General features: G+C 41.5%; 1 protein-coding gene across 5 annotated transcripts in view; it reads left to right on the top strand.

Moving 5' to 3' along the window:
• Nucleotides 1–4227: 4227 nt before the first annotated feature.
• Nucleotides 4228–22934, top strand: part of baiap2l1b (BAR/IMD domain containing adaptor protein 2 like 1b) — a 34406-nt gene continuing 15699 nt past the window's right edge. For all 5 annotated transcript variants that reach the window (XM_081711316.1, XM_026997963.3, XM_081711317.1 and 2 more), the window contains exons 1-4: nt 4228–4493; nt 11240–11315; nt 11630–11716; nt 22592–22653. In XM_081711316.1, coding sequence (XP_081567442.1) covers nt 4443–4493; nt 11240–11315; nt 11630–11716; nt 22592–22653 — 276 coding nt within the window. In that variant the 5' untranslated portion in view covers nt 4228–4442. The remainder of the gene's footprint in view (nt 4494–11239; nt 11316–11629; nt 11717–22591; nt 22654–22934) is intronic.

Genomic DNA, 22934 nt, shown 5'->3' with positions numbered 1-22934 from the left:
GGTGTTCCATTGGATCATCGTGAGAGTCCTTCACAGTGGCATCTCACAAGGCTTTACTAATAGCCCTTTATTTTAATCAACCAGATTACAACCAGATCTTCTTCTCCCTAAGACTAAATGCACCAAGGAGGGTGGGGATATTAAAGCTTTCAACTCTACCAAGAGCCGTACGCTTGGGAACAAAACTGCCTTCAACTATTTTTCAAATACACACTCCAGAGAGACAACTTTAAAATGGATGCCTATACTTTCACATAGAAACACTTTTATATATAAAGCCCCCTCTCCCACTTTGTATTCCACATCCATCTATGCACAGAGCATTTGAAATGTCGCAGGAGAGGGAGCAGAGGGGAGGCTTTTGACAGAACGCTGGGATCGTGGCTAGCCCCTGATTCTTTGCTTTGCCTGAGAGTTGTTTCTGAGGTTCGAAGACCACGCTGAGGGTGTAAGTGCTGGTGCAAGGAGGAAGCATTTCTCATGTGGAAGAGGCACGTGGGCTGAGAGCAGAATGAGCCAGTGCAGTCTTTGTCTCCGCATTCTTTGGAGAACTGATAGCCAAGGGGCTGTTCATCTGGTACGGTCTCAGTGGACAGCCCCTCGAAGTAAACACAAGTTATGAAATTTACACTGCAGCCTGATTGTTAACGCTACGTGCGCAACCTGGCCAAGCTCCACACTGCCACTATCACAGCAAAGGAGGTCAAACGTTTTGGGGTGTAAATATTTTCAGCTTCAGTGTGGACTTTTTCATACTTCAGGCGTCTATAACGGGATTCTAGATGGCTCAGTAATACCATGAAAAGAATGAAAAGGATTCACACTGATAGAACATTCGGAAAAGCGACATTAACAGAATGCCTGTTTGCAAGGCATCAGGGGTAAATTTTGTTATTTGCTGTGCACGCCACCGTGTGGTTACTGGCTTGTCATTGTTTTGCAGATCATAGCATCAGGCTCCATAGGGAGAGCACAGACTGTCACACATTCTGCTGCTGTTCACATGAAGAGAGCATACGGCTCCCGTCTCTCTCTAGCGCTCTCTCTCTCTCTCTATCGCTCTCTCCCTCTCTCAGCTTTTTGAGTAGTGGGTTGTACCACACTGGAACATTCACTGGCTGATCTTTTTCAACAAAGGACAATGCTTTTGCCAGTGTTTTTTATACCTCAAATAAGGCAGTACCTCAATTTCACAGTTTACTCTTACATGACTGAGCAGATGTGACCACACTGCACACACTGCACCATCCCAAGTGTTCAATTAACTCTTAATGTTCAGTTGAGTCCATGTGGACTCCATTGATCTTTGTAAGTATTAATTCATAACTATGTAAATCCAGGGTATAGATCCAGCACTGGAGCTTTTGCTGTGTGATTGTTTGAAATAATCACGGATGAATGGATAGAGAGACAGATGACAACATACAAATGGACAGACCTGGGGGCATAACGTAGCAACCATAAGAGAAATTGTTTTCTTTACATGGTTTTTTCGACAGGCACAGAAAGTTGTGCATCCTTACAACACCATTCCAAGGACTACTTGTAACTGCTGCATTCAAAAAAAAATAAGGGGGGGAGGACATTATTTTCAATAGTTAACAGATCAGGGCTTTTATATAGACATTTCATGGCTCATGTTGACTGAGAAATGACCTTGCATCACAGCGTATATACACAGCAAGGCACGACTTCATGCCAATAAGGATTATGTAAGTTCCTTTAAATATACAGCACATTCACACTCTGTATACTACTGGAGGCTTCTTGATAACATCAGTGAGACTTTATTCATGCTGCATTCATGATGGTCGCTACGCTATCAGAGTATAAAGAATGGCACTGTGGTCATGGATTATTGCTTCACCACATCCTTATATATCAGGAGAGGTTTTGTGGATAGACTATGTTGAGTCCAGCTTTATCTCGTTGAATATGAGAGGCCTCATGTGGAAAGAAATGGTATTTCAGCAGATCACAGTAGAGACCTGCAGGTATATAGTATAACTATTTAGATGATGATGATGATGATGATGATGATTTGTAATATTAATATTATTAATAATAAGATGATGATGATGATGATGATGATTATTATTATTATTATTATTAATAATAATAATAACAACAATAATAATAACTATTGGTGTTAATGACATACTATTGGTGTGATATCAATGATATGATATGTACTATGTTACTATTGGTGTTTAATGATATGTAATTTCACACTATACCTTCTGAGCAGTCTATTATTTAAGTGACACATTACTGACATGCTGTTAAGGGCTAACTATTTTCACATAAAATCTTTCAGAGGTGTCATGGCAGTGATTTGAAGACAAAATATGTAATGCAGCTTAATTTCCAACACGGATTTACACTTATATGTCATTTGCTCATGTCATGCTATAAAGAAGCGTACTTTTTAGTGAGCTTTTCTGTTCCTTCTTTTCACAGAACTGAAACTGCCCTGGTTAAAATGACCGATCATCTCATTTGTGCTACTGACTCTGGTCTTCTTCCAGTTCTTATTCTACTTGATCTAAGCTCAGCATTTGATACCATGTCCCACTCACTTCTTCTGAATAGACTGTCTTCCACAGAAATCACAGGCACTGCTGGTTTGCTTCATATCATTTTCCCTTAAAAGACAACACTCTTGCCTGTCCCATCTCACCTATGGTGTCGCCTGGTGTCGCCTTCTTCCTCTTGGGCGTTTCATTAGATTCCACAACATCAACATACACTGCTATGCTGATGATATGCAAATCTGTATCTCCAATAACTCCTCTGTATTTGCACATCCCTCCAACCTCTGTTCCTAACTAATGGATATTGAAAATTAGATTACCCACAACTCAACAACTTAATGGAAAAAGAATCTGAAAAGAATCTCAACACCTGCCAAAATCTCAACCCCTAATATTATCATAACTAAAATAACCCCCCCCCCCCCACGCACACACACCTGCAAGAGTTCTCTATATCTCTGTTTGTCTCTTTGGATCAGTTCCTTCACCCATGCTGTCAAGTCAAATCAAATTTATTTACATAGCACTTACAACATACGTTGTCACAAAGTATCTTTACAAGTGTGTGGGTCCTGATACCAAATGAGCAAGAGGGGACTATGCCAAGGAAAAACTCCCTGGACAGAACCGAGGAAGAAACCTTGGGGGAAAGGTTTCAAGTGGTAATGCATCCTCCTCGGGCAGCCCAGCAAATGAACAGACCATGCTTTATTACTTTTATCACATCATGTTAAATCCAAGTGGCCACTTCAGTATGCATGTGGGAGTCTCGGCTACTCCGGTAGTCGAGCTGTGTCTGCATCCCTTGGAGTAGATGAGGTGACTGGATAGATATGGCAGCATCTCTAGCTCCTGCTCTGGTTACTTCCCGGCTAGAGTACTGCAGTTCCATCATACTCCGAAAACTGTATTTAGTTAATAATTCTGCTACCCTCTAAGGACCCCGAAGCCTAGTGTTCCCAAAAATACTTTACTGGCGGCCCACCTAAGGCTCGCATAGACTACAAGATTCTCTTCCTCACTGTCAAGGCTGTGTATTGGTTCCCACCCCCCACCCCATCTTTCTGCCCCGCTCTCTCCACCTGATTCCTCTGCTCCTCCTCTGCCGGTCTTCTCATCGCTCCCCCTTTTATCTGTCACCTACACTTAAGATCTCTGAACACACTAGAACAGAGTAAACGGCACCTCAGAACTTATCTGTTCACCTTAGCCTATTCTTAGACACTTTTCCGTTCGGGTTTTTTTTTTTTATATATATGTGCTGCCTAGTCTGCGGATATGATACCTAACGTTCCCTCTATTCGTAATGTGTCTTTGTGCTTCTTGAAAGGTGCACAAAAATGCATTATTTCTATTGTTGTTGTTGTTGTATCTAATGCAGAATACGTTTTCAGACAACAAAAAAGAAAAGAAATAAAGGTCTTAACTGCCTGTGATCAGTATAGCTTCTCCCTACGCATAATGGTTTTACGTACACAGAGAACTTGAGACATTCGCATGCGAGGCAGTTTTACGAGTGAGCGCCATAACCACAGGTGGTTGCAATATTACAAATAGCCTCCAGAGGGCAATTCAGTCTTCATTTAGGCTGCATATCAAACCCTAACCCGCTGTGACTTTCACACGCCACACACTCCACTTTATCTACCCCGACTCCACCCCTCCGCTTCACACAACTTTGACAGCTCCGCTTTGGAACTGCACCCCACAGGCGCTCGTCGTTTTTGTTTCCCCTGCCACAGTTTCAAAGGTGATCGGTGGAAAGCCGCACTGCTATGAGGACTAATCGATAACGGAGTTTTGTTGTGTTTTTTTTTTTGGTCGTATTTTGTATTTTGGAGTACAGAGTCACTGAGTGGTACTGTATTTATATTTGTACGCGCCACTCCAGTCGCGGAGGATTCAAGCATGTCCCGAGGACCAGAAGAAGTTAATAAGCTAACCGAAAGTACCTACAAGGTGAGCACGACATGGTTAACAGAGTGAGGTGCCAGAAAGAAACATTCTCGGAATTTTGTTTTACATTGTTTGCTTTCTATTACCAAAAATACGTTGTTGAACTATTTAACAGAACAGTAGATGTTGGGATAGTCGTCGTTACTAAGCAATGCGTTATAATACTGACAATATGCTACGACAGCAGGTATCAGCATGAATATGTAGTTATGGCTCTCTTATTTTTCGTATCTGTGAAGCTAGTTTATTTATCTAAGCAGTTTTAGTTAACTTTGCCGGCCATTCTAGTTGGATCACTGGGTAGTGTGTGTGTGAGAAAGACAAAGCGACGCATACTTGTGTGCTCAGCTTGTGTCAGTTATCTATTGATGTGTCGCTCCTAGTTGACATAGTTATGATGAGCTGGGCTTCGTGAGGTGACACACCTAGATGTACAACGGCAGTCGGACCAAACATGGCACCCATACGTGTTAAGGTTACGGTAAATGACCAGATGGATCATTTAAACAATAGACACCCTAATAGATTTTCGTCTACGACATTTAAATCCCCTTTTAAAGTATAAGTCACCTTAGTTTTTCACAGGTTTTCATGTTGGCATGCACACGTTTTTTTCTTTTGTCAGACATGAATGATCTGCTGGTGCTAACCCCATCTTTTTGTCCTGCTATAATTTTACTTGGTTACTTTAACATAAATGTTGACAGTAGCTGTTCCTTTTCTACAGAATTCGTGACTGTTCTGGATTGTTTCAAACTCAAAGATTTTGGTACAGATATTTATGGTCATACACTGGATTTATTGGGTTCTACTGGTCTCTTTAATGGTAGTGTCCCTGGTTCTGATTTTGGTACTTCTGATCGAAGAGTGAATGCAGCCTTCGTGTTCCTAAGCCTTTTGAGAAAAAGGCTGTCACTTATCATGATATTAATATTATTAATCCTCATTCTTTTTCTGACTCTTCAAGCTTCATCACGTTCTGATTTTCTTTGATTGTTTTTCTGTTGCCATGAGCTCACAATACATATGCTGTTTCTAACATTTTTTATAATGATGCCTCTGTAAAAGCTAGGCTAACTCGACAAAGACATTCTTTGCCAAGGTGCAGTCCTGAGCTTAGAGATATTGAAAATCATGAAAATGAAATGAAAATCTATATTTTGAATGGCTATATAAAAAACTGTCCCCACTGTCTATGCGCAACGTAGTCATCACATACGTATAGATGCCCTTAATGCTGCGTGTGTTATGTACTACTTCTTTGCTATTAAATATATTAGTACTAGGGCCAACATTTTCTTTTGGACCACTGACAAACTCCTCAAGCCCCTTTTGTTTCACATCTATAGTACTACTGAGCAATAAATGAAAATGGAAATTTTCAGTGTCAAGCTTCCTTAGATGATAAAGTCAGTAAGATCTCTGCTCCTCCATCATATTCTCTTTTGAATCTTCTCCTGTTATCCCTCCTACTAAGAGCCCTAGTTGTACCAGCACAGATGCTACGTTGGCTCTGGACGTATTACCACATCTAGCTTTTGCCGTTTTCCTTTTCTCAAGGCCTCTGTGCGTACCATCTCCACTACAGTTGTTCACGTGATAAATGCAAGTCTGTCTTCTGGTTTTGCTCCTTCTGCCCTGAAGATTGCAGCTGTTACACCTATTTTGAGGAAACCCAGCCTTGACCTCACTTCTCTTAGCAGCTTCAGGCCCCTATCTGACCTTCCTTTCATAGCTAAAGTAATGGTAGCCATTAGATAAAAAATGGTAGCCATTAGATATTTCCTTACTGAAAATAGTCTATATGAGACATCTTAGACTGGATTTCACACACTTCAGAGTGCTGAAACTGTCCTCCTGAGTGCGGTAAATGACCTTTTGATGACTGCGGATGCTGGAAACCTAAATATTTTGCTCCTGCTTGACATAAGTGTGACTTTTGATACTGTTAATCACAACGTATTGCTTTTTCAAGTACCTTCTATTGGTATTACAGAGGCTGCGTTTGATTTCTGATGGAAAGCAGTTTGTCTCCTTAGGGAAACAAAACTCATTCGCTGTCCCCATAATCTAAAGCATGTCCCAAGGTTTAGTTCTTGGCCCATTCCTGTTTACTATTTACATGTTTCCTATTGGACAAATGATCTGTAACCATGGTCTGAGCTTTCAGTGTATATGCAGATGACATTCAGTTATATCTAAGTCTGCTTCTGGACAGGGGAAGGCTTTGTTTGGCAGCTGCTGTAATTTTCTGCCTTCAGCCAGCACACACATTTCCGCTCAACTGCATGCAGATATAGAAGATGCATTCCATTCACACTTGTATTAAATGTGATCAAGATCGATTTCTGACCACTTCCGAATGTGGTTTGAGTGATCTGATCACAGTCTTTGGTGTGTTTCACATCTTGTTTTTCATGAAGTTAACTGAAATTTGAACGTGATCCGTTTACCAAAAAGGCATGTAATACAAGGTGTAAACAGGCTTATAGATAAAACTGAAATTATGCTAATAGGCTCCAACACAATTCTCACATTGTCAAATTTTGCTATTACAGTTGAAGGTGTGACTATTAAATCTAAGCTTTTAGAAATCTCTGCATCCTGCCTGAGTCCCATATCTCAACCCTCACTACATTTGCTTTGTATCATCTCTACAATATTACTCATCTTTGCTCTTTTCTGACTATAAATGATGCCTTCATCAGATCCCATATTGACTATTATAATTCAGTCTTTATAAGTCTTCCTGCTGAGTATCTGAACAGACCTCAATACATTGAAAACTGCTGCTACGGTTCTGACAGGTACAAAGAGATCTGCTCATGTTACTCACATTCTTCATCAGTTACACTCATGCTGTATTAAATATAAAATATTAAATATAAAATCCTCTTTCTTACATTCAAAGCTCTGCATGATCTTACACCTGCAACTGCATATCTTTCTGAACTCCTACATCTTTCTAATGCTTCTAGAACTCTTAGATGTTCTGGGAGTAAACCTGCTCACTGTACCTCATACTGGGCTTTGGTCTATGGGAGGGAAGGCATTTAGTACCGTGACATTGAAGCTGTGGAATGTCCTCCCCCAGTCTCTCCAGGACTGTTCTTCTAATTTATATCATTTTCTATTTTCTATTTTACTTTCTGTCTTTGACTTTATTTTCCTCTTCCCCTTGAGTTCTTTGTGAAGTGATCTTGGGTATAAGAAAGGCACTATATAAATATAACAAGCAATCAATTCAATAGTTAAATAAATACATTTGAAAGTAACATTTTGAAATAACTTCTGTTTTTGTCCAGTGTTGCACAAACGTAGCTATATTACATGTGTTTTCTTAGGGAGAGGTTGCCGTTTCACAAGGCCGTGCTCCCACACCCTATCCATGAACACGTCAGTGCCATTCTGTTTCAAACAGCCAGTCTACCCTTATTTGCTTATATCTTTGAACTACTTGATACTTAGAAGGGTGTGGACAAAGATGAGTGGCCCTTGAATGAATGAAGGATTAGCTAGCAATTACATGTTTATGTTATTATGATACTAAGACACTTTTTCATCCCCCAAAAGTTATAAAAAAAGATATAAAAAAGATATAAAATGTGCCCCTACATATAAAAGCCAAAATACAGTGTTTAAAAATGGAGAGGAAACATTTACTTTTATGCTAAATATTTATTTTATAGAAAAATGTAGAATTTCAAAACTGGAATGTGGACCACTTTTCAGATTTATCCTAATTTCTTTCCCAGAAGCACTTATAGGCAGGAGATGTTCTCTGCATTTGTGGTAGCCCAGAGTTGTGACAACGAAGCAGTTGGCACAGGAATGTGGACTCCTTATCTTCTCATTCCACAGCTTCTCACTCATAGAAAAAAGAGCTTGAGAGAGTGTCTGGTTTTTGAATATCATAACCTTTCAAGATCTAGAGAGCTACTGAGATTCTCTGCACCTTATTTGATAGCTGAGCATATATTGAGAAAAAAGCAAAGGTTTCAATAATTTTTTATTGCTTATGAACATGAGAGGACAGTATTTCACTGGTGGTAAGTGGTCTAGTTAGGAGGAAATTTGAAATAAATATTCCAAACAAAATTGCCTTCGTGCCTCCACCTTCTTTCATTTTTTGGTCTTATCGACTGCACTTCACATTACTTGGAAAAACTTTTCAGAAGTTCTCTCTTTCAGAGTGTTTCGAGTTGAGCATGGCTGATGATTGGCTAAGAGATTTAGAGTTGCCTCTGTTGAAGCTAGCCATGAATAACTCTTGAGTACTAGCCATAGACGGAATATTGAGTTCAGAACAGTATTACTGTTTAAGGTAAGATAACAATTTATTAATCCTCAAAGGGAAATGAGAGTGTTCCAGCAGTGTACATGTCACGGTATGGCCCCTCCTCCCGAATGTCTCCCCGTGTGTGTTTGTATGTGTGTGTGTGTGTGTGTGTGTGTGTGTGTATGTTCACCTGTGTGGCTGCCCCCCCCCCCCCCACATGTCACACCTGTTTGTAATTGTTTTTCATTTCCGTGTGTATATAAACCCCTATGGTTCTGTTGTTGGTGTTTGATGTTACGGTAGCTTAATTGCTACGTAGTCTTTGTTCTCTGTGTGAATAAACGTATGTTTTTGTGCGACGTAACTCGTCCCCGCATCCTGCTTAGCCTCCTAACGTTAAAGAAACATTGACCAACGAGGGATGCCTCGTTGAAAGGATGAAGGGTAAGAAGGGAGGTAAACGCTCACCCCCAGCCCTCCTTATTCCTGGGCACACGCCTGGGAATGCCACTGGGGGAGTTAGGGAGTGTGGTCCGGGTGGGGACTCGGTGGAGTCGTACAGACCCACATCAGGCTACCAGGACTGGTACAACGATGTCCAGTACTTGAAGTCGGACTCTGTAGAGTCCTACTACCCCATGGAGAGACCCTCTGTCATTCTGGCCTCCCTCCACACTCGCACAACAGGGGAGGAGTCCACTGTACGATTTTGGGGGGGGCCCTGAATATGGTCCAGGGTCGGACTCTGCGGAGTCCTGCAGAGACCAGCTGGACTATGAGAATCGGCACATGAAAATGGACGCCGCTGGGTCCTAAGACCCCTACGTGGACTAATATGAGGGCTACGCTGAGTATGGAGAGAGAGGGATGTACAGCAACATCAGTCCGCCGTCGGACTTGGGGTCCGATTATGTGGAGGATCCACCAATGGAAGTGGAGGAGGTTCTCCATGGGGATTCTCTCGCGGACAGTGACGTTCACTCTGTCGTCTCCGGGAATGACACAATACCGTACAACAACGCCCGAGGCTCCACCCAGGAGGTTTCGCCTAGGCGCAGGCAAGCCAGCCCACGCGAAACTCCTAGAGGTGACCTCATCCGAGGAAGAAACTCCCTCTACTAAGGCATACAGCCCCGGAACCTGTGCACCCGTACCTAAGCCTCGTAGAGGCAAGGGAGAGGCAACACCAGTGCCCACCCCAGAGACAGGCAGAGTAACTGGTGCGCCTCCTGAAATGGGTGAAGTCACCGCCCCCCAAATTGGCGAGGGGCGGTCCCCCACAGGTGGGTGGGACTCAAACCCCGGCAACGACTGGGGGACAGGCTGGGGCTCATGCCGGCTTACCTGGAGTCTTTAACAGTCCTTTATGTAGTTTTTTACCCATCCCTGTCACTGTGTGTGTTCCCATCACATTGTTTGTCCCAGTGGCTCTGTCCCCCTTTGTGTCTGTGGCTGTCAGTGTGTCCGTCCCTGTGTCTGTTGTCCTGATCCCTGTCCTTCCCTCCTCTGTCCTGCTCGCGCTGGCCCGTGTCGGGTCGCTCGGTCTTCCGGCTTCGCCATTTGGCGTCGGCTTCGGGGCCGTAGCCCGATAGGATGGAGCGCCGGGAATTGTGCCGTTGAGGAGGGGCTCTGTCACAGTACGGCCCCTCCTCCCGAATGTCTCCCCGTTTGTGTGTGTGTGTGTGGGTGTGTGTGTGTGTGTGTGTGTGTGTATGTATATGTATGTGTGTGTATGTGTGTGTGTGTGTATGTGTGTGTGTGTGTGTGTGTGTGTGTGTGTGTGTGTGTGTATATGTGTGTGTGTGTATGTTCGTCCGGGTGGCCACGCCCCCCACGTGTCACACCTGTTTGTAATTGTTTTTCATTTCCGTGCGTATATAAACCCCTATGGTTCCGTTTGTCTGTTTGTCGGTGTTTGATGTTACGGTAGCTTAATTGCTACATAGTCTTTGTTCTCTGTGTGAATAAACATATATTTTTGTTCGACGTAATTCATCCCTGCATCCTGCTTAGCCTCCTAACGTTACAGTACATGCAAGACACACATAGAATACACAGAGTATATACACACAAATGTACATAAATATATCTACATGTGTATGTATATGTATGCATGTACATACATCAAACTATAGCTGTGATAGAGCACAAAAAATACTGTATGTATAGCTTCATAAACACATAAATACTACAAGACAGTCAATAAAAAGGATTGTTGAAATGCATGCTAATTTTACATTATCCACATATGACTATATATGCAGTATAAATATAATGTATAGTGTCTATGGGCATTTGCTAAGACTTTTGTGCCCTCACTGGTCCACAAAATTCACCTTGCTTTAGATTCAAGTGTGAATGTTGGTCACAAACAAATGAATTGACATTAAAAACTTCCAGTTTATTTTATGGCTACTGATGACTTTGCAGATTCATTACAGTGTTAATAAGTGGTTTCTTCTCTCTCCAGAATGTCATGGACCAGTTTAACCCAGGGCTGCGGAACCTTATTAACCTTGGAAAAAGCTATGAGAAAGCTGTTATGGGTAAGCATGAGTTTTATACATGTTTTAGGCATAATATGCAATATTCTGTTTCATTAGCATATGTTTACACTTGGATTCAAAATGATTTTGGCAGCAATTTCTATTACTACCAAAACATAAACCAGTAACAGGTCATTTAATAGTAAGAAAGGTTCCTGTAATTTCTTTGTACACTCAATACAGTAAACTATCAGAAGATCAATCTTTTACAAAACTTTCGTTTGCACTTTTACATTTAATAAAGCATGTGTAAATTTTCAGGACAGAACAGCTCTTCATGATAAATGTGACCCTGTGTGTTCTCTTTCTTGTAGCTATGAGCCTGGCTGGGAAGATGTACTTCGATGCTGTGTCAAAGATCGGGGAGAATGCTGCTATATCACCAGTCTCTAGAGAATTAGGTGAGTGTGCATCTAGCCTCATCTAAACTTACCCTGAAAGGAACCATCGGTATCATCGATGGAATAACCAGGAATATCATCAGAAGAATACATCTTTGGGGGAATGAATATAACTCTGTTAAGCTGACTGGTGAAGTATCCTGCTAACCCTCTGCTGACCCTCTAGATCCAATAATAATTCTGAGCAGAGGACTCATAGCATACCAAGTATTGTGATTGGTTGCTGTGATTATCAGATCAGCCTAACTCTAAATCTGTAAACCTTAACTGTAGATGATATTGCTGCATTGTTGAACGCTAAGACTGAGTAACAAATCACAATGAATGTTATGTCAAATTCACTTGTCCAGAACTCCTGTGGGATCCAGAATAGTGCATTGTGTGTTACAGCTAGGGTCATAGCATAGGATGCAGAAAGATCACAGGCAGGTTTTATTTAAAACAAACACTGATTGCAGTTACTTTCAAGATTCAGACTGAAACAAGAAATGTAAGAATGTAGATAATATTTAATATAATTTAATATAATATTTAATATAATTTAATATACTTATTTAATAAGTAGAATTCTATCTTTCACATAATCTTTAAGATAGCATTAGCAAAGTGGCATACCTGTGATGCCTTTTACTGTCTCTGACGCTATTCTGGCCAATTCTCTGCCATCTAATTCCACACTATGATGACCATGTTTGCAGGCATGGCAGAGCACGTGTTCAGTCTCAGTAGAACCCTGGGCTTCAGGGGTGACTGTGTTTTCTGTGGATCGTTTTCTAAAGAACACATTTTGTAGGTTCCATACAGTGAAGTCTTATTTTCTGACAAAACTAGCACCAGTTATATTTTTACTATTTTCTTACACTCCTGCAGCAGTTATATAGCATAGGTATTACAGAGCTAAAATGTTCTCCTCGCAGTATAGTGCATATATTATTTATAGAGGTTAGTTTATAAATTATAAAATTGTACATTTTCAAATGTGTGCATCAATTATGTAGAAACCAGGCATCAGAATGATGGATCAGTCTATTAAATACGTTTTTCAAGTAATCTGTCTTATAAAATTACTATAACCCTTGATTTGTAACTTTAGATTATAGAAATTATTGATTAAAATAGAAAATATTTATGCTGTTGAATTAGAAACAGCATAATTTCTATATATGTAGCTCAGTTTCTTTGAGGAAGTGACCTGGGACATCTGTTGACCGGAGAGATCTATTCACTAGTGTAAGATAGATGAGTGAAATTAAATGAAAAAAGTAAATGATAAACTGGGATTTCACATGTCTGGGTTTTAATGAAGGAATGAGTCTTGTGGAGATAGCTCCCAGCGAAACCTTTGATGAGTCTTCATTTGATTACTCTCTTACTGTGTGAAACACTAAGGAGCTTTTCAGTGAAGATTTTTACCATCGGTTACATTTGCCCAGCTCCCTTTGCTGTAGTTTCATTGCTCACACAGTTAAAAGCAAGCTGTGCAAAAACCAACCAGTTTACATTCAGACAGATAACATGCACAGCCCAAAAAGAAAAACTTTGATAAGAGGCAAGGATTGCATTTAACACTTTGGATGCTGGTAAAGGTACCATATGACATTAGTAACGTCCGATTTTAGAAGTAGCTTTTAAATATTGGCTCAGGGAGACACAAATTCCTGCATTTTCTGTGATGTTGCTGCCCTTGGAATATACATGGGTATCTAGGATCTTGTCTTGGTGCACATAAAGGAACAAAATGTGTGGCAGACATAGATTAATTTCTCTTTAAAATACTTGGTGTGGCATTGCTACGTGATGCAGTTCATGCTGCATCTTGGTAGAGCCTCAGCGTGCACTCAGCAGGAAGGCTGGATTGGTCTGTCGAATAAATACTTAGAAGACTCTGGCTCCTGAGTTTATATAGTCCATGTCTGTGAGGAGTGCGCTACAGTACTACACAGATAAGCAAGCTTCTTTGGAGCAGAGCACACATTTAAATGGTTGTGATGCTCAGGTGTTGGTTTTTGAGTATTACATAAAGGAACCATGCATTTCTACTTGTATCTTGACCTAAATTACATAGAAGAACCATAGTGTTGATTTTTATAATTACTACACAGTCTGGTTCTTTTGCTGGTACTGAATGCAAATGTACTAAATGCAAATGATGTTTTGCTCCCTAGATATGTTGTTGTTATCAGCATTTTAATCAGCTAGTTGGTAATGTTGGAAATACACCATACGACCGGCGTAGTTTTAAGTGAAATTGACCTTGGTTTACCTTCTGTACGGCTCGCACCTGAGTAAAAGTGAGCGCATGCAGGAATATCTGCCAATACTGACATAATGGCAGATTTATAACGTAGTTCTTCTATGTCAGGCTGAGATGACTGCGCCTGGATAGTATCTGGGTTTCGCGTCGTGTGTGTGTGTGTGTGTGTGTGTGTGTGTGTGTGTGTGTGTGTGTGTGTGTGTGTACTTTGGGTCTCTGAGCCTGACAGGACCTTTTAGGTTGGCTTACTCTTTTCCTATATTAAAATGCACTGAGTGAAAAGGGCACACAAACCTGTCTGTGTGGCTCCACGTTACCCAACAAACAAGAATACTGTTGTTATGTGTGGAGAAATGTTTAGAGTAATCTGACTCTGTCATAAACAGGGTTGTGCTGACCACAGCCTATGACCTGTCCAAAAGAGCAGATTCACTCCCCAATGGGTACTGATCATCTCTAAATCAGCTATAAAGCATGTTAGTAGGCAAATAAGAGAGAAGGAAATTAAAAACACAGTAAAGATTTGTGTTGACTGTAATCTGTGTTGCGTCTGTGTTGATTGTAATGCTGGAAAATAAAAAGAAAAAAAGCACTCTATGGAAGATAAACCCAATCGCATGAAGAGCTAAATGCATTGCTGGTGAAGTTTGCACCTGAAATGAGGTGATAATTGAAGAGCTAGATCTACATTACTTTACAGATGTAGATTGTTCATAGGCCAGGTATCAGTATTGTGTTGTTGCCATGTTATCACTGTGCCATCTCACATGATCTTACCCCCATATTTCCCCCTGTTCCTTGTTTATTAAATATTCTGCTGTAATAATCTGGAAACAAAAACTTAATCCAATTATCATACCTGGCCGGGCATTGGTTTCTAAAGTTCTAATCATAATGTCATCAGTCAGTGTTGATCTGACCCTAGCAGAGGAAGTATTGTAACAAAGTCAAGAGCTTGGCTAGTTTAACACATATAGAAATATATTTAACACTAGATCGACTTTGTAGCCAAGATAAATCCTCTCATGATTTATAAAATCTCTGATGCATTTCTTGCGTACACTCTGTGATTTTGCTTACTGTGTGTGTATTTGTGCGTGTCGTGCATACGTTGGGGACAGGGGTTTGTGTGGAGCTGGGCGCATGGGGGACTAGTGTTGAGAGAAGCCTTGGAGAAGTGGTGTGTTTTTACATTGCAGCCTGCCACAGTTAAACACGTTAACGGCGGGTGCTAAATAATGGGTGTGTTTAAGACTAGAGGGCTTGGCGTGTCTGCAGTGTGCTCTGCAGGCTGATTCACCAGCAGGATTTCATCAGAGTTGCTCTGATGTGTGCAGCAGCAGGGGAGCAGGCTGCAGTGCACACTCACCTCTCTGGAGTGGACGTGTCCTCTATCCGGGGGAGGGATGCCCGACAGTGGGCAGGGCGCTGGCCAAAAATGTCAGCCAATCGTGTAGTGTGACTGAGATTGTTGAGGCATGTTTTTGCTGCTTATATGTCGCATCCATTTCCTTTACAATGGTAATTTAGTCTAAGACTGAACCAGGCCCATTTTAGAGAGTAGAAAATGAACAGAGAAAATAAATGGGAGATTTTGTCATCTTTTTGTATTACAGTTACCTCAGTAAGTTCATGGAACTCAAAATGCGATGATCTTGGCCCACAACGATTAAGATTTAACTTAATGGTAAATAAATGAATTTGTTTTTGATTTTATTTTTCTTGTGCAAAGATGCTATTAGAAAATTAAGAAAACTTTGCCACCTGGTTGAACTACTAAGCCTACGTAATATTAAAGCCTCCAATGACAATGAACAATTAGGTCACTAACCCCTGCTGTGCTGTTTGACAAAAAGCCATGCTATAATTTCACTATTGAAAGAAGCCCACTATAACCTGACTGACTGGAGGTTTCAGGGATTCACAATTCAGATTTGTTACTTCCTGTTCTTTACATTTGGCTCTGCCCTGCCACCAATCCCCAGCTCTGACGTCTGCAAGCAATATCATTTAGAAATCTTCACTAATACAGTGCCACCCCTGCGTACCCAGAAAACCTGCAAATAAGAGGCCTTGCGCTCCGTCTCACCGCGCACCGTCTCACCAGGAAGTGCCACGTCTTGACTTTTGGCTTTTCTGCCATGGTGAAACTGGAGCCCCGGCGACGCGGCTGAGCTGATACCAGATAGCCTTGAGAGCCCTGGGCAGACCGACACACCTGCAGTCCCCCACCACCCACCTCCTCTTCCTGGGTCAGGTGTCAGATGGATGGAGAGCCCTTTCATTCTTCAGCCAGCCACCAATCTCCAGATATCAGTTTGGCAGCATGGGCCTCCCCACTGTTCCAGACTGTGCTGATAAACGGGAGTCTCCTCCAGAGCTGAGAATCATGGGAAACCGCCTACTAGATGACATCAGCATGAAACAAAGGGTCAGAGTGCCATACTTGTTGTTTCTTTTCTTAGTATCGCTCTTTTGTTAGAGTCTGCTCCTGTGCTGTTATGTTTTGTGCAGTTGACCAACTGTCCCATTTCTTGATAAAAATCATCAGCACGTTAAATGAACAAGGCTACAGTCATCTTTGGAATGTAGTGGGAATTCTTGAGTCCATTCTCACGTATAAGAGTGCGCAACTGATGGGCGGGGAGCAGAAGCACCACACCTTAGTCCCTGCTCTCTAATGGTTGACATTGTGATGCTTCAGCTTTTTTTGATGTTTAGTCAAACAAATCAACCATCCTGATATTCACAAAGTCACTGAGCGCTAGTTAACTCTCGTTCTTAAAGGAAAAAAAGTATTCTGGGAAAAAATTAAATTCATTTCATAGGGCCCTAGTTATTCTGACTCAGCACGTAGGGTGTGTGTGTGTGTGTGTGTGTGTGTGTGTGTGTGTGTGTGTGTGTGTGTGTGTGTGTGTGTGTGTGTGTGTGTGTGTGTGTGTGTGTGTGTGTGTGTGTATGCACATGTGCTTGTTTGTTTGAGGTATGGCAGGTTCCTCACACTCATCAGGTTCCTGATAACTCACACTTATACATGCCTTACCCTGAAGGTGTTGTGTCCTGTGTTGGCATGGTGATGGAGAAGTGTGGTGGCAGTAGAGAGCTGAAGACATTGTCTTTGTCACGGTTAAGGGTAAAAATTATTTAGTGCATTTTAAATATACTCCTTGCAGTTTCAGTGCAATCTCAGAAAAATGGCTGGCTGTTAAACTCCTAGTTCCATTATATGCCTTAACTGGAAATTTTAGAATGTGGTGTGCTACTTTCTGATGATGCACGTCTGGGGAAAGACAGAGTGGAAGGTATGAGAGTGGATAACCAAATCCTGCCTGGCCACTTCCAAAAGCACTACCTGAGCCAGCACCATCACACCCACTCCCACACACATACACTTTCCTCTGAATGACTTCCAGAGAGGGTTTACATAATGTAAGCTTCAAATCAGGTTACACCTGCTTATTACAGACTTACATTTGTAGGCTCCAGGAAGGAGAGAGAGCAAACATATGCAAGACTGTTATCCTGCAATACAACCTTATATTATGCTCATGTTCATACACTATATTAATAAAAGTATGCAGATAACTGACGGTCACGTGTATGAGCTTGTTGGACATCCAACTGCAAAAACATGGAGCAGCTCATCGTCTTGGAAACTCATTTTATGAAGCTCCCGATGTACAGCTCTTGTGCGGATGTTGCTTCCAGAGGCAGTTTGGCACTGTGTAGTGAGTGTTGAAACAGGGAATCAGCGATTTCTACTCACTACATGCTTCAGAGTTCGGCAGCCCCCCTCTCTGTTAGCTTCATGGCTGAGCTGTTGTTGCCCCTAGATGCTTCCATTTCACAATAATATCACTTACAGTTGACTGGGACAGATCTAGCATGGCAGAAATAACACAGGCTTCACAAAGTCACTGAACTCTTCAGTATGACCCCTTGTACTGTCAGTATTTGTCTGTAGAGATTGCATGGCTATGTGCTTGATTTTATAAGTGTTAGTAATGCATCTGAACCACCTGAAGGCAATCCTCTCACTCACACCAGGCCCGTTTTAGAGACACTAATCAAAGTAACACGTGTTTGGAATGTAGGAGGAAACCGGAGCACCGAGACGAAACTCCACACAGGCACAGGGAGAATGTGAAGACTCCACACAAGCAGCGGCTAGGCTGGGAGGCAAACCCAGGTCACTGGGGCTAAACCAGTGAGGTAGCAGTGCTGATCACCGTGTGTCCACACCACCCTCCAACTAGAGACAGACCAAGCAGTGTGATCTTGTGAGCTTCTTTTGGTCCTGCTTTATACATTGGTACATTACATGAATCTACTTCATCTAAATCCCCACTGAAACTTTGTTCTACAGGGTAAGGGTAGGAACATTCATATTTGGGTCATTAAAAAAAAAAAAAAAAAGAGTGAGCGAATGGGTGAGTGAATGGGTGGGTGGATGAGTGACTGAGTGAGTGAGTGAGCTGTGACAAAAGGTAAACAATTATTTGCATGTTATTTTCCTGTGGTCATTAAACCTTATACCGTATTGTCATAAACCTGGAGAAGCCTTGCTAATATAGCTTCACTCTACTTGCCTATTGCAAACCCTTGCTGGTTTAGAGCAAGGCACTCTGTTTCATTCACTTATGGTTGTATAGAATATTTCAGTTTATTGGCATTCTAGCCTCTAGTTTAATTGAACTTAGCAAACTCTTTAACAAAGCATCTAGCAATCGTCAAGACTTAAGCAGAACCATGTTTGAATGTTCATGGCATTTTTCTGGCAGTTTAACCAGGCAACAAGAAAATATCTACAATGATCTTATCTTAATATGTAACAGTTATAATTAAATAACAGCCTTCCCTGACATGGTGTGTGACCATGTTTGGGAAGGTCATGGTAGTTACCAGGAAATATATTTGTAACAAGTGCATAAGCAAACAAAAGATATGACCAATAGAGTAGCTGTTCACAAATCTTTGAGGAACAAGGTCATTCTTTTATCCTATTTTTGGATTGTTATCCATATATTAGTCATACAGTTAAGTGACTGGTTAAGGGGAAAAGGTATATGGCTTGACGTGTGTTCCTGGGGACCATCTTAAGTGGTGTTACCTGGTGACTTTAATGACGGTGCCTCAGGGGAACATGGGTCCAGGAACAAGGAACTAGAAAGCTGTCGGAATGTTCCTGGTTTGATTACAAGTTGGACAATAGTGGTCAATTCCAAGTCCCAGAAGATGAATGCTTGTATGGTTCTTTTAAGAATGTTTTGGTTGTTTTTGTTTTGTTTTACAACTGCTATTGCGTTTGTGCTTTACATTTAGAAGGGCTAGTCCAACACAGTTCACAGGCTCCGAAAAGGGTGTAAAGCCAAGTATAGCAAAGAAATACTGGTAGCATGGTCATTAGTGTTCACTAGAGTGAAGTTCCTCATATTCACTTTTCATTTTTTGCTTAATTGTTTTTGGCTTGGACAATCATGTCCAATTATTTTGAGCATTTTTGAGCCTTTATTTAGAACAATAGCTAATCAAATTTAGCCATAACATAGATATTTTCTGGGTATTTTTAAACACAAAAAGGTCATTTAACAAAGAATGGGTTTTTTGTTTTTCTGGGTTTTTTTTTTTTTTTTTTTGGTTTGTTTCAATTCATAGTTGATTCTTTTTTTAGACAATGTGACCTGCATCGGTGTGTACACCCCAGTGGGCTGATTTGTATAGCAGTGAACAGAGAGGTGGCCAGCAGCCCCACCCAAAAAACATGCACACAATCCCACACATTCCCCACTTCTCGCTCTCCCTAGCACCACAAAGGAAGCGTTCACCAAGCTGTTCTTGTGACCTTTAGTCTACCATGTTGTTTGAACAGCGCTAAGAAACACTGGCCATTGGACAGCAGTCAAAACACACCCATCCGACACGAGCCAATAAATCAGCTGCGCTTTAAGTGACACATGTCAAGAACCCAAATTGGGATTTTAAGCAAATGGGAAAGTTGGTCAACCTTCGATCAAACTGTCTGTCTTTCATCCCACCTTCCTCAGCACAGCATATGGGCCAATTGGCCTCTACTGCCCTACCAAACGCACCAAATAGTCCCTCCCACTGGTCTGTAGCATCCCTGAAACTCGGCAGCAGAGTTGGTCTGATTTGTCCAGCGTGTTCTGCACTCAGATCCTCACTGGTCCAGAGCCACTGTTGCTGCCTATGATAATACAAACACACCGGACAATCTGTGATCTGTTATTGTAATTGCGATAGTAAAGCTAATCTATTTGGAGTGTGTGGCCAACACACCGTTGGATAACACACTCTTTTTGGAGCCGCTGTTGTGAGACGGGCAAGTTTCAATGTCTGATTAGGCTTCACCCAGTGTGGCTTTGATTGAAGTGCGCCCCTGTGAACACACCCTCCCACTTACCGCTCAGCCTCACTGTCCATAATTCACACTTCATTATTAGTATCACTGATGTGGAGAGCTGTTCTGCTAAGTGAGCTGCACATTTCTCTGAGAGCCCAGTCGAGTGCACAGATGCAGCCAAAGCACATCTCAGTGCATTGCCTGCATGTTATTTCTCATTTAAAGCTCCTCACGTTTTCATGGTCCTCATTTTTAGTCATTACTTTTATGGCGTCGTTCATTGGCCTATCAGTTCTGCCCTTTGATGGAATTTTTATCTAGTGGTTTGTGATAATGAGGATTATAAGCAGGCGTGCCATGATTAAAAAGTAGGGAGAGGAAAGACATGGATTTCAAGACAAGTAAACACCTACTTCTGCAATAAACAATCTCATGCGTTTAATGCTACTGTAGCTAAACTGATTCCTATGTCACATGCCTCAAATTGGGTGCATTTTGCTGACCTTTTGCAAGAAAATAACAAATTTGCTTAAGGATTACACAGTGATATTAACACTTAAGTTAACTCTTAGTGGCATTTACTTTTATACACGCTTCAAAGTGGCTGGTGAGTCTGTTGGCATGTGCTGTTAGTCAGCCACTCTGTCCACCACTTCACTGGTCAGTTTCTGACCACAAAACACTGTTGACAGGATATTATTTGTGTAGTGGGCCATTCTCAACGGAATTTGGCATGCTGGGGGCTTGCTTATGGGATGTGAGTTGGTATAAGTTTAAAGTCACAGCAGAGTTGATGGAGTTTTTACACATGCCAGTTTAAATGCTGGGTTAAGAGTGGTCCACCAGCTAAAAAGGTCAGGTCAACGGGCAGCAAACAGATTGCACATGTCCATATGTCAGTGAATCACCCATATAAACTATTTGTACTGATAATTTACTGGATAAAGGTATTTATGTATAATAATGAATACTGGATATTAATATTATGCTTAATGTTGTAGTTAATTATGCAACACCAATATTACAGTTGCTGTATTTTTGAGACAAGTAGTCAGATGCTGGCTTGAAAACACCAACAGGTTTTCAGAATCTATAATGTGGTTTCCAGGCAAGCTCTAACGGTGTTTCAGATAAAGTGATGTTTCCAATAATGTGGCTGTTGAGTGTATTTCAGAAGAAGTGTGAGGGAGTTCTTTTTACCTGTGTTGATTTTCCTTTGTTGCTCAGCTGAGCTGTGGGAAATACAGAGACCTTAAGTGACCTTGGAAGTCTTGTGACTCAAGCTGATACATGGGAGAAATCAAGTTATACAATAGCCTTAGCCATGTGGACTTAAACTCTCATTTAAACCCTCATTTATGTGTCATTGAACTCATATTTCAATGTCTATTTCATTAAAAAAAAAAAGTATATATATATATATATATATATATATATATATATATATGTGGTGTTTGAGAAAGAGTGCATTTGGTAAGAATCATATCAGTTCTGAAAACCATTTTGGCTTCTGTCCATCTCAGAACAGTATTAAATGGTGTCAGGTTTCAAATTAGCTGCCAGTCTTTGAATAATGGAACTGGCAAACATTGTCACTGGCCATTGTGGACAGAGGGAGAAAGACAGAGAAGGAGAGCTTTCTTATCTGTTTCCATGGAAAACTCTCTTTTTATCCTGCCTTGCTGTTCGTGCACAGAACCCCTGGGGATAGATACAGTCTTTCTCCAGATTTCTGAGAGAAGTGACTAGCGTTAGCGCCAGACATGATCTCTGTTCTACCCACCCTTCACATGCATCTCTTATACATGTTGATCGGCAGTTCACAAATAGCCGTTGACTAAGTGAGTGGTGGGTGGACTCTTTATAAAAATAAAGTGTTATCTTTTTTACTGTCGGCTTGCGTGAGTGTATTTTAATCCCAATTTGATTGCACTGGGCAGGAGCATGCTTGCAGGATTATAAAACTAGAATGTATGCTGGGAGAGTGAATTGTAATGACATAGTCTGCTGTCACGGAGGGACTGTTTTTTGGAAAACGGGATCCATGGGGTTTAATTGTCATCGGAAGGTTCTGGTTGATTATGTGGTTGATTGTGTTGAATATTACAGATATGTATAAACGGATTAGCTCTCAGTCTCTAGTTTAGTCTGTCTCTGTGTCTCTCTCTCTCCGTGTGTGTGTGTGTGTGTGCGTGTGTGTGTGCGTGTGTGTGTGCGCGTGTGTGTAATGCTGATCACTGTAATTTCCCTCTGTCTGCAGGGGTTGTGCTGATGGAAATCTCTGAAGTCCAGAGAAAGGTTCATTTAGAGCTTGAAGATAACGTAAGTGTTTTTTTTTTAATAAAGCTCGCATAATGGAGTTCTGGCATAACTGAAGTTTGGGAGAAGGAGCATGAAACTCCGACACTCCTCCCTTCCTCCTGCGTCTTTATGCTCCCCCTTTCTTTCTTCTGTGCTGAATCACACTCCCCTTCTCATCCTGGTCTCGTCCTTCTTACCCCTCTGTATCTCCATCGTTCAGTAAGGGCGCTGGCGTCTCTAATCTACAGAGGCCACCCAGAACACTCATTTTAGTTCTTCCCCCTGCTGCGCTCACCCACTGA

This window comes from Electrophorus electricus, chromosome 3 (assembly GCF_041902795.1).
Source record: "Electrophorus electricus isolate QZ-2024a chromosome 3, ASM4190279v1, whole genome shotgun sequence".
In the NCBI taxonomy this organism is placed as follows: Eukaryota; Metazoa; Chordata; class Actinopteri; order Gymnotiformes; family Gymnotidae; genus Electrophorus; species Electrophorus electricus.
This window is presented reverse-complemented; position numbering and strand designations above follow the sequence as displayed.